This window comes from Catharus ustulatus, chromosome 20 (genome assembly GCF_009819885.2).
Source record: "Catharus ustulatus isolate bCatUst1 chromosome 20, bCatUst1.pri.v2, whole genome shotgun sequence".
Taxonomy (NCBI): Eukaryota; Metazoa; Chordata; class Aves; order Passeriformes; family Turdidae; genus Catharus; species Catharus ustulatus.
In genome coordinates, this window is record NC_046240.1 from 6,671,766 (window position 1) to 6,688,400 (window position 16,635).

At 41.0% G+C, this 16,635-nt stretch overlaps 1 protein-coding gene across 1 annotated transcript in view; it reads right to left on the bottom strand.

Moving 5' to 3' along the window:
• Nucleotides 1–16,635, bottom strand: part of CA10 (carbonic anhydrase 10) — a 173,031-nt gene that overhangs the window by 132,016 nt on the left and 24,380 nt on the right. The window contains exon 3 of the mRNA XM_033076882.2: nt 6,779–6,853. Coding sequence (XP_032932773.1) covers nt 6,779–6,853 — 75 coding nt within the window. The remainder of the gene's footprint in view (nt 1–6,778; nt 6,854–16,635) is intronic.

Consider the following 16,635-nt stretch of genomic DNA (forward strand, 5'->3'; position numbering starts at 1 on the left):
GCATCACAGAATGCTTTGGGTTGGAAATGACCTTAAAGATCATCCAGTCACAACCCCTAAACCCTTTCCTGTACACACCAATATTCACCCTTGGAATTCCTTCCCTTGCTTTTAGGTCACAGTGAAGAACCTAAGAAAAGAAAGATTCCTAATCTAATCTTACCCTTTTTATGCCAAACCCCAATTTTTGATGGGGATGATCCTTCTTTTCCTAGGCAAAAGCTTAAGAGGATGTGCCCATCATGCAATGGTGAACCCTTGTAAAATCACTGAGGTGGCTTGCTGGCTTTTCACTTTTAACTGGTTTAAGGTGGACTTGGATAATATTGAAAAAATAAATTGGATTATATTTGCAGAAAGGGCAGTTACTTTCCCAACAGGACAGGTCTCCAAGGTTCTGCAGTGATTGCAAACACCCAGTGTGTAGGACAGCAGAGGTTTTGGATCCTGCTCTCTGAGTGTATGACTGCCCAAATGGTATTAAACCTCTTGAACTTTTTCCCAGCTAGAAGCCATCATCCATGCAGGCTTTGGTAGCTACAGTTGTACTAAAAATTCCTGGTGCTTAATTGTGTTTTGTGCTTATAATCCATATTTAGTGTCACTGCAAGATAAACAGCATCCACTCCAGGACAGTGAGAAACAGGATCTTCAACTTAATCAGAAAGTATCTGGAGCACTCCTACACCAAAAAGGTGATCTGACCCAGCAGCAAAGTGTGAGGGACAATAATTGACAAGGATCTGCATGTCCCTGCCTTGAAGGTTTTCCTTATTTGCACATCCTGAAGCAGAGAGGGAAGTGCTCCTGTGCTGGCAGGGGGACAGCTGGTGGCACAGCAGGGTCCCACTGCCACTTCATGTGCTGCTCACAAGGGGAGGCTCGACCTTGGCACTCCTGGAGGGAGCAGAGCAGGCAGGAAGACAACTTGGATCATTCAGTCACGTCAGGATAACAGAGCAGAGGCCAGGACACCTCGGCTATGTGCAATTTTCCTTTTGTGGTACCAACTGTAAATGAGGAGGAAAAGCCACAGCTAAAAAAGAGAATTAGGCTGTTAAAAAATAAGCATCTGAGACCACATTAGCAAAGTTTGTCAAAGTTTAAAATTTTAGGTCTTCAGACTGGTTAATTCACATTGCTGGCCCCCTAAAACTTTTTTCTTTTATTTCATGGAAGGACTGAATTAGAGGGAAAAGGAAAAATAGCATTTAGAGATCTGTTTATAAATGGCTGCAGTTACAGGCCATATGTAAAACATATTGAAAAGGACCTTTGAAATAGGACTGCATAGATGGGTCTTCAAAGGAGTGGGAAGGACCTGAAGACACCAACTTTTTGAGTTTCATGGTGGTAAGAAAAGCACCTGTCTCCAGTCCTGAGCTCCTTGGTCAAGTGAGAAAGGGGCTGTGGGAACCAAATCACAGTGCCACCAGGTGTTGTAACAGGGAAAAAGTCCATGTTGTATGATATTGAACTCCCATATAATAATAAAAAAAAATTTAGTCTCCTTTCTAGCTACATGATTTGTAAAGAGTCAAGTTTGCAGAATCACCAAAGGAAGTAAGAAACTGGTATGAAATACATTTCCTTCAAGTTATCTTTTAATGACAACCAAAGCTAAAATATTGTATATACTAACCTAACTTCAAATCAGTAAGTGAATTATTTCTAGAATCTATGCTCCAAAGAAATGAACTGTTCCAAAGTATTACTTTCTAAAAGAAAAACTGGTATTATTGTTCCAATAAATAATTATATATGGCTGGTTAATTCAGAGTGCACGATTTTGCAGGGTGTGTGCAGACTGTTTAAAGCACTGCTGTAGCTCACACAGCACCACTGTTTTCACTAATAAGCAAAATGCAGCAGATGGTGAGGGATGCTGCAGCCTCCTGAAGTGCCAAAATCAGACCAGGAGAGATGTAATGGTTATAAAAGTGAGCAGTGCAGGAGCAGTCATCAGCAGGTTTGGTTTGTGCTGTTCCTGCAGCCACACTAAGTGATCACCAACTCAGGGTATGGCACAGACTGAGAGCTCAAAGCTCAACAAGTGTTGGAAGTTTTTCATCTCTCCCTTTCAAGCCATGCACAAACAGTTCATGGTTCTTACAATGACCTGCCCATCAAAGGTTATTTCTGAATGTGCACATAAAGACATTTCTAATTTAAAAAAAAAGCTGTAATAAAAGAAATCTTGAAGCCCAGACAGGAGAAACTAGGGACACTAGAACTGCCTCTGTTGGCCATAACAAAAGCACATGGGGATAGCAGAAAATGCCAAAATGAGGTTTTGGCACTCAGGATCAAGCTTGTCAATTGTTTCAGACTCCTTTTCCCTTGTAAATTGTTATGAAATCCGTGCATTTCCTCCTGGATGCAGTTTCTCAGTGCTTCACAACCACTGCCCATGATTTGATCCAGTGCAGTGTTGCCAGCTGGTCAAGGTTAGGGTACAATCCCAACAGGAGCCCTGCAAAAGGCAGGAACAGCACCACACAACTCCAGCAGTCTTCTCCCTTTTAGGGTAAAATAAGTTGTGAAGGAACCATCAACAGGGGATTTCTCATCTCACACCTTCAGGGAAAAAGGTGGGCTTTGATGATCTTTGATTTTTGGTGATCTGTGGCCAATAATGAATCCTAGTGGACGTAGATCTTCATCTGGAATTAGAGTTCATTTACAACTTTTATTAAAAGGAAGGAAAGCATCATCTGCTCCCTCAGCAATGTTCACTCATTATTTGATGGATTTCATCCTGTTAGCTGAGGCTGGCACTAGCACCCTGTAAAGTAACTTTAGATTGGGTGTAAGGGGGCCCAAAGACAGTGTCTTCCTTGGAACAAAACACTCTTAGGTTTGTGTTATCACACAGTCCAGACCTTCCACAACAGGACAGAGTGCATTCTGTGATCACAAATTAGATTTAACCACCTTTATATTTTATGCTTACCAAAGCCCACTTTCATAATGCTGTGGGAAAACAGGACCAGTATGAAAAGATACAATCACAAAGATTATCAAAGCTCATACAATCTATTTGAAATAACAATAAGGGTACCAATGAATTTGGAGTATGATTGTCCAGGCCACCTGGAAATTGCTAGCACCATTTCAGTGACACAGCATATTCACAGTCATAGCCAAAGCAAAGACATGGAAAAGGTTATTTAAAGGTTTTTTAACCCATCAAGAACTACTTTGATATTCCATACCAGAAAAAGTCTGTGTAGTAAGCATTTGCAATAATATAAATTATTTGATTATTATGTAAATCACCGTGCATAAAAGAAAGTATTCCTTCTTCATCCTTGAGCATTCCCTGAAGTTTAATTTGGAACCTAATTTGCATTCAATTAACATTTTAAAGCTCTACTTACTTTCTACTTTGTTTGCCTACATGATTTAAATCATAAGAGCAATTCTTTGCTTGTAGAACAGGTGAGAGATGGAGGGTGGTTTCTGCAGCAGTAGCAGATACACAAATCCAGCCTTGATGAACTTTTCCTCCTGCACTTGAGAACTCTGCATCTCTCTTTCAAGGCTGGGCACCAAGACAGACCTGAGCCCAGTTCCTGTGCTCAGAGAACCTGCCAGCTCTTAATGCTGCCTCCTCTTGGAGCACTGCAAGAAGTGAATTTGGGAAAGACACTGTGAGATTTCTTGTACCTTATCTCTGCTAAATCCTTCCCTCCTGTGAGATACACATCACTGACTGCAGCTAAGTGGCTTACAGCAGGAAAAAACCTGTGTCCAGATGAACAGTAGAAAGGGATTTAAAGCATTTTTTTTCTAAAATCTATCCCAGAATATGGGGAGTCTGGGATTTGGGGAACATAGTGAAGTATGGCTTGATTTTATGTACTGCTCAGTGGCAAATCTGCACAGGATCCAGCACGTTTTTAGGACTTGACTTAAATGCTTCCAAAACAGAGTAAGCAGAAAGACTTATGAATGGCACATTCTAACCCAGGCATATTGTGAGACACCCCTAACTGCATTCTTACACAGCTCTCCATGAAAGAATCGAGAGTTCAAAGAGAGACAGTGACTTTGCTTTGAAGTAGGTGAAAAGTATTCCAGCTAAAGCTGTGACAGACAAACTCCAGCAACTCCTCCTGGAGTGTTTTACAATGATATTGCCCCTAATTAATAATCTCTGCATTTGTGGCTCCTCCCCTAAGCAGCTACAGAGTTGGATGCATGTCAATCATATTAGCTGGGATGCCAGCTCTCAACTGCAGTGACAGGCTCTGGGACAAACACTCCTTCCTAATATCTTTGGGGGGTGTTCACATCCAGCCCTGGGTCAGGACAAACAGCTGTGGGCAGAAAGCATCCTGGGGATTTACCAAAATATGAGTATTGTCTAATACTGATACTCAGCTGTGATGGACAAAAGACTCTGTAACAATTTAAGGTTAGAAAGTGAATGTTTATTCAGTGCTGGGCAGCAGCGTGGGGTAACCCCTAATACACACTGCAAAATTACAGGTGGTCACAGAGTCTATTTATTGACAAAAGGTTCAAACAAATACACATTCATAACACCAGCCCCTCCCATCCCTGCTTCCCATGGTAATTAGCTGGAATGGCCATTAAGCAGAGTGGTTGGCTTCTGGAATTAACTCTGGGGTCGTTTTTGTGGGGAGGGGTCTCAAAAGGAGGAAGTAAGGTGAGTCTTCCTCACCCTGACCTTTTCTATCAATGACAATACAAATGGCTTTTGGGGCAACTCCAGTTTTGCAAAGAATGAGTTTCTGGTTGCAATTGTTTGTGTTCTTTGGACCTACCTACCAGTTTCATCCTTTCCCATTGCAAGCACAGCTAAGCAAACATCAATTGACAGGCAATCAATTATTTAAGTTTCAGGTAACTATCTCTATCTTCTAACTTTTAAACTAAAATCCTAATTTCTTTAAGATTAGTGTTTCACTGGCAGATGGCTGCAGCTGTTTGCTCCAGTGCACATCAGCCAGCAGCTCCAGCAAGAGCTGCTCAGCCTGCCTGGCAGCTCTCACCTCTCAGGTGCTAATTAGCATCCATGTGAGATCTGATCCTGACTGCCACCAGCACAGGTAAACTTAATATGCACCAAGAGATCCTTTGTGATGTGTTAGTCTGAGAGCACAGCCACAAATGCAGCCTTGAAATGCTTTAAATATGGTTTTCAAAGGCTCCCAAATCTAGGTGATGCTGGAAAAAAAAATGAGTTGTTTGTTCTGTAGAGTCTCGTGGGGTTTCTCTCTTCTGCTGAGGCTGACAGGTTGCAGAGCTGATTTTGAAAGAAATTCCCCCCAAATCCCCTTGCTTTCTTTATGGCTGCTTCAGTGAGCTGCTCATTACTGACTTTCTGGACCAGTTCTTGAGGATTTGTGCTGGGTTAGTCAGATTTTCAATACATATTTGGGAATTCAGGTTTCCCTCAGAAAGGAGATGTCCCTCCACACCACTCTAAAAGGTTTTCCTTCCCAGAAGTTTTTGAGTCATCACTGTTTCCTCATTCATCTTCCAAGGATGTTCCTAAGCCTAAATTTCTCACAGTATTAAGAGTAGAACACCACAAGCATGAACTAATCACAGGTTTCTTTACATCTTGGCAATTATATTATTTTTCTCAGTAACTTTAAATTTAGGCCTGTTCAGCAAATATTTTTTTCATTCATTTTCTGCTGGGCATCCACCTGAATTGTGGAACTCAGGAAGGCTGAAATATCTTGAAAGCAGGTGATTATATTCTCCAGGTTTCTTCCCCTGCTGACACTATGAGGAACTAAACATGCACAACAATACACTGGAGTGTCTCTGACAGCCCAAACCAATCTCAAGTAAATCTGAAAAACTACTTTATGCTACACCAATATGTAATTAAGCTCCAGGTCTGTAGATTTTCACAACCATTTCAGTGCCAGAAATGTGTAGGCTGAAATACTTCATCTCATTTGCACTAGAATTCATAACAAGGCAATCAGAATTTTGAGAATTTCAGATGACTGTCAGGTTGTAACAGTTCTCACAGCAGTGAAGGCAGCTGGTGAGAGGTCAAATCTACAGATCCTCAGGAACAGCTCACACAACAGCCAAGCAATATTTTCTACTATTATGAGAAAATAAGGATCACATAGCAGTTTTCTTGGTGCATTCATGATAAAACTTGAAGCACTTTATCTTAGAAGATTCAGCTAATATACATAAATTATTGCATATTTTTAAAATCTCAATCACACTGAAAAGATACTGCACAGAATCCTTTCAGCTGCCTCGATTATTTATCATTTACTAAACCTCAATGAAGTCAAATTATTTAATTTCTTTTCATTCATAGTTTGTTTACTAAACAAGAATCAGTGAAAATTGCATGCAGCAGGTTCCTGTCCTTACCTACTCCAAAATTTAATCTAAAATTGTAGAAATGTAATTACCTAGAAGTGCTGCAACAGATCAATTATTTCATCCAGTTAACAGTAATATTTTTCAGTCCCTTTCCCTTTTCTACACACAGAGCACACACACTCACAAAGCAGCATCGTGTTGGTTTTACTGAGAGAAACCAGGAATATCAAAGTGATTTCTTCCCTGAAAAACAGCCATGGTCTTTGGATGATGGATTAACAGAAACATTTCTGTGCTTCACTATAATGTGATGTGGAGTACCTGTCAACCAAAAATCTTTGGAATGAAAACAAATCAACCCAAAATATCTTCCCCAAATCCAACTACATTAATTCCAGTGAAAAAAAATATTTAAGAAAGGCTAAAATTTTAAAATTACACTTACCAGGAACAAAGCTTCCTTGGACCACCTCCTTATAAGCCCACCAGCCTTCATGGATTTTTGGTGAATTTTGTTGAGCTAGAAAGAAATAATAAAAAACCTATAAAACTAGGGCAAAACACAGGACTTAATTAGCTAAACTTTAGAAACTTTAAACAGAAGAGTCACTCAAGTTCCCAATTTATAAAATCATATGTATCTGGGAGAACCTTGTCCCTGTTCATCACACAGTAAAATATACCATGCTTTGGAAGACTTGATCATGAAACTGAACAATTCAGGTAAAAAATGAGGATTTATAGCACTACCAGTGGCTTCTGTGCCACCTATAAAGTCAAGATGGGATAAAAATGCAGAGAAAAATGGAGTGCTCAGTAGTCAATATCTGAGTCCAAGCTGTCTGGCTGAAAAGCAGTTTCTCCCCTTCCCTTCCTGAGTTTCCCAATAATCTCACTTTGTGTGGGGAAGCAGCAGCAGAGTGAACCCCAGCCAGTAACATCAGTGTCAGTCACTGCTTCAGCCCATCCCACACTGGAGTTCCAAAACCAGGCTAGAAAGGCACAGCCACATGTGGATGATACAATTCCTCCAAAGCCATCTTCCCCTGGCCCCTGGAACTTGCTATAATAGATAAGATGTCCTACTTACCAAGGCTGAGCCAAATTCCTTAAGAATTTGGTTACTCTCTAACACTTTGGAAGATAATTGGTTAGAAATTAGTCTGTGTAATTGGTCAGTTCACCTTTAGAACTTCTCACTTAGATTGGATGCTGTTCTTTGTATAAACTTTTTATTTGCTCTAGTTTGAATCCCCCTTGAACCTATAAATATAGCTGTGTCCCCTTTGTCTGGGAGAGAATCCTGCTTGCCCACCCTTGGCATGAAATAAAGATTCCTGTGGAACTCATCAAGCAAGGCTCCGGTCTTTCTCTGCTGGCTGATGTGAGCTCCTGAGAGATGGCTGATCCATATTAGCACTCTCAGGTCCTGGTAAAACAACTACCAGGGGCAAAAAGAAAACTTACAGCCACAGCTTCCCCAACACTGGCTCCAGTACTGAGGCAGGAATTTGTTTTTCCATCTTCTCTGTCTGCAATGGAGCACCCACACCCATTCCTCCCCTCAGCCTGGGCCAAACCATGTTTGTGATGGTGTCTGTGACATGCAGCTCTTCACAGGTGACAACACTGGGAGCACAGTGCAGGAACACAAAAAAAAGATTTCTCTGATCAATATTGTGAAGGTTGTAGCAATGAAAAGCCTAAGCTTTGGATGAGGTTTGCCCCTGATGAGATTAGCTGCCTAAATGATTTCTCTCAAGTGCTGAAAAGTCAAGAGCAGAAAGGTTTGATTGGTCTAGTTTGCTGCTCTTTGTCATCACTTCTCTTGGTCTTGAAATCGGAATTTGAGCAAATTTTTTGGTCAAAATGTAAATTCTCTATTGACATGGAATATTTTCAAAGGGCACACAGACACACAGCAGGACAAACGTTCAGCTGATAAAGAGAGGAGCTGATACACAAATATGTTCTGCCTTCACCTGTATTTTGCTTGGTGTGTTCCTATTTCTGAGCTGCAGAAAGCTCAGCTACCTTGTGCATCATTTCACTCAGATTTTGGGGTTGTCTGCTTTTTAAGATGTAGCAATGGGGAACAAAGTGACATGGACCTCCTTATGCATCTGAACATCATTTTATTGTAAAAATCTCCCCTTTTTATACCTTTACTCTCCACGAGACATTTTGGACTAGACTCTATCTCATTCACTAGGGCCAAGATTTTTTTTTTTTTTCATAAATATGCAGCTACAGCTACAGAAGATGCTGGATTTCGCAGCTTTTGCTGCAGTTTCACTTCTAAATCACATATTATTTATGAAAAAACACAACCACCCTGGGAAAAGTTCCAGCAATATAATAAAAATCGTTGCTGTCATTAAAAATTATGAAGAGGATGTGAAATTCAGGCTAAAAGGCATACAAGATAAGGACCATTACATACTGTTCCATCAAGTTACAAACCAGTATTTATGATTTAACTGACTGTATATTGCAGAAACAAAAGCAAAGCTGAAGTTAATTAAATGTACTGAGAGAAGGACCAACACAGTACCAAAATCCAGCCATGCCAGTGGGATGGGGCACATGTGGATGCAGATTTCTCCTTGCAGGACTGATGTTGTTCCATTAACTGAGCAGTGATGTGTCACACTGAAAGGACTGTTCCACTGTGCACCCTTTACAGTCTGCAGATGAAATTGTCCTCATATTTTTAGTTTTTATAACATTGCCTGGAGAACTCCAACTGTGCATGGCTTGGTTGTGCTAGACTGCACTGTACAAACATTTGGAAAATGGCAAATCCCAACCCACAATCAAAATATATGAGCAGAAAATTGTTCCTATCCAGTCCGAACTGCACTCGCTTTCATGTCCTCAGCAGGAGAAGTTCTTAAAATGGCAGTAGGAGAGGATACTGAGGAGTTCCAACAAAGTAGAGCCATAATTCTTCTACTTAAAATTTCCCAGGAAATGACACTGCATTAAAGTGCATCTTGGTTCAGCCAGGCAGAGGCAGATGCATTTTAGAAGTGGCTGAAAAACCAGATAGATAGACAGAGAGACAGAGAGATAGATAAAAACAAGCCAGGACTTTGGGTAGGATGGGTATTTTCAAATGCAGCTGCCCAATATCAGCATTCAGCAAAATGGGTACAATTGAAGATATATTGCTTTTTTCCACTCTGGAGCAATCTGAATGATACATGCCAGGTCCAGAACAGAAGTAGAATCTATTATTTGGAGTTTAAAAAAGATGCTGACTGAAGTTCTGCTTCAGTGGGTTACCCCAATACTTACAATAGCTAATTCCAAGAGGAATAGCAGGAAAAAAAATATTTTGATGACATTTTTTCATATCTGCTGCATTAGTATGGAACAGGTTGCATGAAATGATTAAGAAAACGAGATTATCAAGCTCTGTACTGAATAATTGGGTGCCAGTGCAGTTGCTTCAGCTATCAGAGAAGAACACAACCTGGCATCACTCCACACATTCCACAGGTATCAGATCCTTATCTCTTCAATTCACATTAAAATGAAACACAGAAGATACAATACCAAACTAAGATGTTGTACCCTGGCTATATCTAAGGTAGAGCAAGAGCAGTGCTGGCAGCACTGCTGATGTACAGAGAATTGAGTCCACTGAGGAAACCAAGAGGAAAGGCAGGTGGGGCTGTGAGGGGGCAGTTAGGGTGACAATCTCCAGTGCTGTGCTCTTTCCTGAACCCTAAACCTCAATGTTTTATAGCAATCCAGGCAAAACATCCTGTAAAGTAATGCAGAGAGTGACTGAACACAGATTTCCACTCTGCAGCGCATGTGAAACCCAGCTTGGTGCCAAAGATTTACTTGCATGGAGCCTACAGGGACTTTACTTAAAAAGGGAAAAGATTTCTAAAGCTCTCATTTCTCTGAATGCAGAAAAAAAAGGTCTGGTAAGGCCAATAGGAAAGTTTGCCTTCCAAAAACTTCCCCTAAACCATCACTCCAATCTGTGTTATGCAAGTGGGCAAGAGGACTTACAAAAGGAGGAAAAAGCTGTTCCCTATGTTTGAAACATTCTCAGCCCCATACCTGGATTAGTAATGGTACAAGGGAATATAAAATTAGAATGAGCAGCCATATGGCCAGTCCTTGCTGGGAATCCTATGTGGGACACTCACACCTGACGCACACACAGCACAGGCTCCCCACAATTGGTGTATTAATGCCCATCTGACAGAGTGGCTCTGTGCCTGAGTAAACAGGTTCAACCTTATGGCTCAAGGATTGTTGCCAAGGAAATGGATTCTTCCTACGTGCCACCTCATGACACATGAAAATAGCAAAATTCTCTCAGCATCCTTCTGATTTCAGTGAGACTATTGTAGCTCTTGCTGCAATTCTCCCACCTAAGGACCACACAAAGAGACACTGTGTGCCCTCTGACACTGCTGTGGTCCTAACAGAGCACTGCAGCTCCTCCACAGCAGCTCCTCGCTGGCAGGGGGAGACAAAAGGTCTAGAAAGCAATTCTGTATTCCTGAAGAGGGTTAAATATATTAAAAGAAAAAACCAACCACAACTTCCATTTGTGCTACCTCTGAGGCTCCTGCTTTTACCACTAAAACCCAGAGCATGGCTTTTGCTTCCTAGAAACATTGCTGGTTTTGCAAGGCATGAAAATAAAACAAGCCCCTCTGAACAGACACTGCAGGTTCCTTGCACAAGGAGCTCTGCAAGAGGAACTTTAACAGCAGCACTGTATTCTGCTATTAGCAGAGACAGTCCAAAATGACACACTTGTCCAAGTGCTCCAGGATACTGAATGACCTCTATTTGTGCTGTTTTCCCTCCCCTAGCACTGGAATCTCTGGTATCTGAGATTAGTAGCTCTGCTGATACAACACCATTATGTCAGATCTCTTTCAATAAAGCTGCTGCAGAGGAGACAGGATATTTATTTAGAGCTCATATGACACATGTTGCTTTTATTCTGTCAGATTACTGTAGGTATGTCTCTTTGTGGAGCACAAAATTACAGGCTAAATTCTGCAAGTTGTGCATCCTTGTTTCCTAGTGGCTTCCATGCACAGGCATCATACAGGATCATAAAAATGCACAGTAAATGCAAACAACAAAGGTGCCAGTGCCCCATAAAGTCAGCAGTTAACTCTCTCTACCTTAGAGGATAAAGTGACTAGCCTCATGTTTCAAAAAAGAAAAAAAAAAAAAAAAAGAAAAGCTATTAGTGGGTCAGTAAATGTATTTTTATCTGATCAGATAGCATTGTATTGGATACCAGGTACCACGATGCAGATGCTGGAATACCTGCACAGCATTTGCAGAGCTAAGAAGTCTTCATCTTGCTGGAATGCTGATGTTGACAAAATAAAAAATGCTGTAGTGAATACAGAATGCCCCTCAGTAAATATGCTTATTTGCAAGATATCAACAAGCCATTCTACAGTTACTTGTTTACTTTCTATACTTACATGAAGCATAGAAAGGTTTTTATGTGATGGCACTGTTTATGTCATTCACATCTGAACCTGAGCCAAGAGTAGAATCCTGCCAGATCAGAATTCTCCATTCACTTTACTGCCATTTCACACAGATGAAAAATGCTGGACTGGGGAGAATCAGGCTTGCAGCAGTTAGGAAAAATCTTTCTTCACCTGGATTTTATTGATGTGAGCTCTTCTGATTGCTGTATCAATTATTCTGCAGGTTTATCTCATCTTACCTCCTAGAAGTCTTGCTTGTGATAACCTGACTGATATTGCCTTGGCAATAAATATATGACAACATTTTTATCATTTTTTCCTCTTCTGCATAGTTATGAGATAGAAAACCAGCTGCAACTATGAGCCACCAGTTTCATAATAAACTTAGTGCAACGCATTAAGTCATTGCTAATGCTTTGAGAGGGAACTCACAGGAAAATGGCAGATGGCTTGCAGCAAGAAAAATAAATCCTCAAATCTGTGATTACAATGGTGCACACTGCAAGTGAAAGATATATTTACAAGGTATTAGATGCTGGTGTGATCTTCACTTAGAGACCTTATCCTGGTTCTCTCCCAGCCAGCATAAGCCTAATGCTTAGCTATTTAATGCTACTCCATCTTCCATCAGAGTTCCACAGTTCGCTCTGAGCAGCTTCATCACTCTCAAGGTGTCTTAGTCAGTCACTGATAAGTAATCCAAGACACCAGTGCCTAATGGCAGAGATTAAAATTAGAGGAATTTCCTGCAGTGTTTCAGATCCTAAGTCCCAAGAGAAATGCAGTCCTGCAGAAAACAGTACAGGGCAGTTTAAAACAAAATAAATCTCCTTTTCCACAATCTTATGCAACACCTGCTTTGTAATTATTTATAGCTCTGATTACTGAATGTTATATGGATATTTTATTTAGTACTGCATTTTACATGGATATTTTGTGCACTGTTAAACCCAAGGGTAGGTTACCTAAAATTTGGAGGGAACACAGATTTACTCAATCTAAAATACAACTTTCAGCATCTTCAGTCATACAAGTACCAGCTTTTGGCTGACACCAACAAATGCCTCTGAAAGCAAATAGGATACACATGTACAAAGTGGACCTAGCAGCAGGGGAACTAAGCAGATGCAATTAGCTGAAGATTCAGCCCTCTGTAATTAATATTTAGTTTGTTTAAAACAAGTCTGCACATAATTGTAGCTATATTTAAGATGTTTTCATGCAGCCTTTTCATATTAAAAGACCCTAACAAAGACATTTCAGGCACTAAATAAAGCATCATTTATAGATGAGTAGCTACAGGACAAGGGAAGTTGGCCTGTTTATGAAACTCAGAGCCTACATTGAGAGCATCAGCATACACTGAGGGAGGAAAAACAAAACAAAGGATTATAAAGGGATCAATAAATAAAATGCTTTCATCAGCTTGGCCAGATTTTTTTATTTTTTCTTTTTTTTTTCTGGATAACATTTTGCTCAGAAAACATGCAAATGCCCTTTCATTAAGTTAATACTTTCCAATTCCGTAAATCCTTCTTCCTCCATCCCCATGTGTAAAAGCTCTCACTGCTGCTGTGAATTTCAAGCAGTATTCAACACAAGAAAAGCAAATGTGACCTGATTTTATCACATCTGAGGGCAAAAGTAAGGCACTACCATGGGAACTCTGCTCTGGCACAGAGGTTTGACTATTCTGCCTATTTTCTATTTATTGTGATTCTGTTTTCTGATAAGATTCCAATTACAAACAGTGACCAAAGGGTCAGATTTCATACAGGCAGGCTCACAGGGATGCAGGGAGCAGTGACAAGGTGATATTACCCTGTAACAAAGCAAACTGTTGAACCTACTGGTCCCTGCAGCTGGCTTTTCAGGAGGGTAGAAATAAAATTATTTAACAACTTCTTTGCCTTCTGACCTCTGAATATTATCAAATGTGTTGAAATAAGCTTATGTGTATGCAGGAGTAATTCCCAATAATGTTTATGAAGAACACCCAACTAGACATCAAACTCTCACCACCAACTCAATTTGTAGAATATTAAACATCCCTATAAAGCTGCTTTCCTTTTAATGTGACAAAACCACATGTCCAAGAGTTAGACCACATAATGTAAAATATGGTGTTTGCCCTCTCCAAGAACTTTCTGGAATAATAAGGAAGCATGTTATTTGCTTCAAATTTTAAAATAATACGTGTCTTGTGTCTTCTTCTTTGGCAAAATTTCACTTCTGATACAAGTGAGAGACAGGGAACTTCTGTATGGCTTTCTCTGCTGTCTGGGAAAGTTGAGTAGCTCTGAGTGAAAGAACACCAAAGGTTTTACCCACAAATTACACCAATTAGGGATGCAAGCTTCAGGTCCCATTGATATCTATGGGTTCATATTACTTTTGAAGGAGGTACTGGTCTCCTCCTTCTCTGGCACAAGAATCAAAATTTCTCCAAAGATGAAGTACTGTAAGAAATAAAAACAATTAAATTATTATACCTGTATAGCAGGAATTGGAACATAATATTGATTGCAAGCAATGGGGGACTGAGCACCTTCCACCCCAGTCCCTGATGGCACACTCAGAGCTTCAGGGGTCCCAAACTGCATTCATTCAATTTGTATTTCTTGGTGTTTCCCCATGTCTCTGATGTTCTGTGCAGCCTGTTCTGTGCTGTGTTAGATGGGGCAGTTCCTCTCCCTTGAGCTGTTTAATTATGGCTAGATATAAAGTCTGAAAAGCTCTATAAAATAACACAACAACAAGCACAAGGTATCTCGTGGTATCAACTTCACTGCATACCCTGCACTCCCATCAATTATCAATTTCAGCACAGTTTGGGGACACTCAGCAGCTTCAAAGAAATGGCCTCAATATCCTTGAGGCTTTAAAGTTCAATGCATTATTAATGCTAAATTAATAGGGTTTCCTCTAAAAGGAAACCACTAAGTTTCTTCCTGAGCAGCACATATGGTATCGACATCTCATCGGGTTTCTGCCCCCAGCTGCTCTCTGCACTCTCTAAACACAAAGTTTCTCATCAGGAGTAGCACAAACAATTAGGCACTGTCCTGTTAGCTGCCACAGGCACATTTTTTTGGTTCTGTTTTCCTAAATCTCTCGCTTCAGGAAAGAGAAATTACTTCTTTGTCAGTCTTCCCATGAAAGTGTCCAGAATTCAAGTATTCATCACTTCTTAGGTAGACTCAAGGGGCATAAGGTCTTCCAATTAACCTCAAAATAATGGTATGGCATCAATATAGGGTGCTTGATTCTAGAAAATACACATAGCCTCAAAGGCCATGGAATTCTACAGCATGTGGAAACTTGCAGTTCAGAACGTGGTATGAAAATATTTCAGAGATTCAAAATGCTTAAACAATACTGTTATGATAATTTTCCATGGTTTTGATGAGGGACATAACTGAAAAAGGGGTAAGGGTGCCTTCAGTGTCCCTTGAGGGAGGGGCAGCTTGTGGGTCTTGTACAAACCTTACTCAACTTGAGTCAACACAAACTGATGGCAGTGCCTGAGACAGAGTCCTTTTCTCCTGGCTGACACCCAGGCAAAAGCAGTGTGACAAACCCACCATCCTTCAAAAGCTAATGACAAAGGGGAGGCAAAATTATTTTGATTATACTGAACTGGATTGAGAGTCCCAGTTTTCAGTCATCCCGGGGCAGACAGTCACGGCACTTAATCCAGATCATCTCACAGCTCACTGGACAGCCTAAATCCTCAGCACTCAAACTTAATATCCTGGAGTTTCTGAGATCACCAAGTGAAAAAAAACGTGGTTTTCTGGCCATATGAGAGGGACCAATCTGATTTTTATTTATGGCTCAATGTATGTTACACATGAGACGGAGAATTCCTACAAGGGGCTGGACACGTGCCGGCAGAGGAAGCTTCCACAATGGGGCTGTGAGTGACCCCTCCACTGGCCAGTGGGGCTGGAACAGAGGCTGGACAGAGCTAAGAGGAATAAAATGGGTATTTATTGAGAGGCCTGCAAAGGCCATGCCCTGGCAGTAGCAGTGCCACAGCTGTGGCCCAGCCCAGGTGGCTCCAAGATGTAAAAAGAGAGTTTGGCCACAAGATCTCACATTTTTATAGGTTTTGGTCCATTGGCATGCAGGAGTCAACTGTCCAATTAATAGCCTCAAATAATGAAATTTCATCCTCCTTGCTTGCCTGCCCACCCTCCTCTTTTCACATTGCTTGTGCTCAGGCCTGAAGTTTGAAGAGACTGTCCTTGAGTCCCTGAATAGGAGCGTTTTGTCTTCACCACCCAAGCACAACAGAAAAAATTAAAACTTCAGGGCAAATGCAAGACTGGGAGAGGAGATGAAAGCAGTTACCTGCAACACGAGCAGGGTCCATTGCCTTTGTGTTTCTTGGATGGAGCAGGGGCTTGCACTGCTTCCCTGCACTCCTGTGCACTGTCCCCAGAGATAACTTCTGCCACCCATCTGTAAGAGCTGTGTTTATCCACTGATACTGGAGGAAATAATTTCCTTCCCATCACTGGACTGACTGCTGAGGCAGCAGTGCTACTCTGGCACTTGGATGCAGCTATTCTGTTACCCCATCTCAATATTCCTGACTAGAAATAGGAACCTTGGGTTCCTTCTGCACCAGCTGCATTTCCTGGTCCTTGGTCCTTGCAAGGCTGTCCCCTGTTCATCCTTCTCAACACTCAAGCCATGAGTCAAAAGCAGTAATTTGGATTTGCTTCTTTTCTCTCTCTCCATTTTAGTTCTGAAGTTAAGATGGAAGGTGTTTCATACTGGCTGTGATGAACCTTCCTGTTTC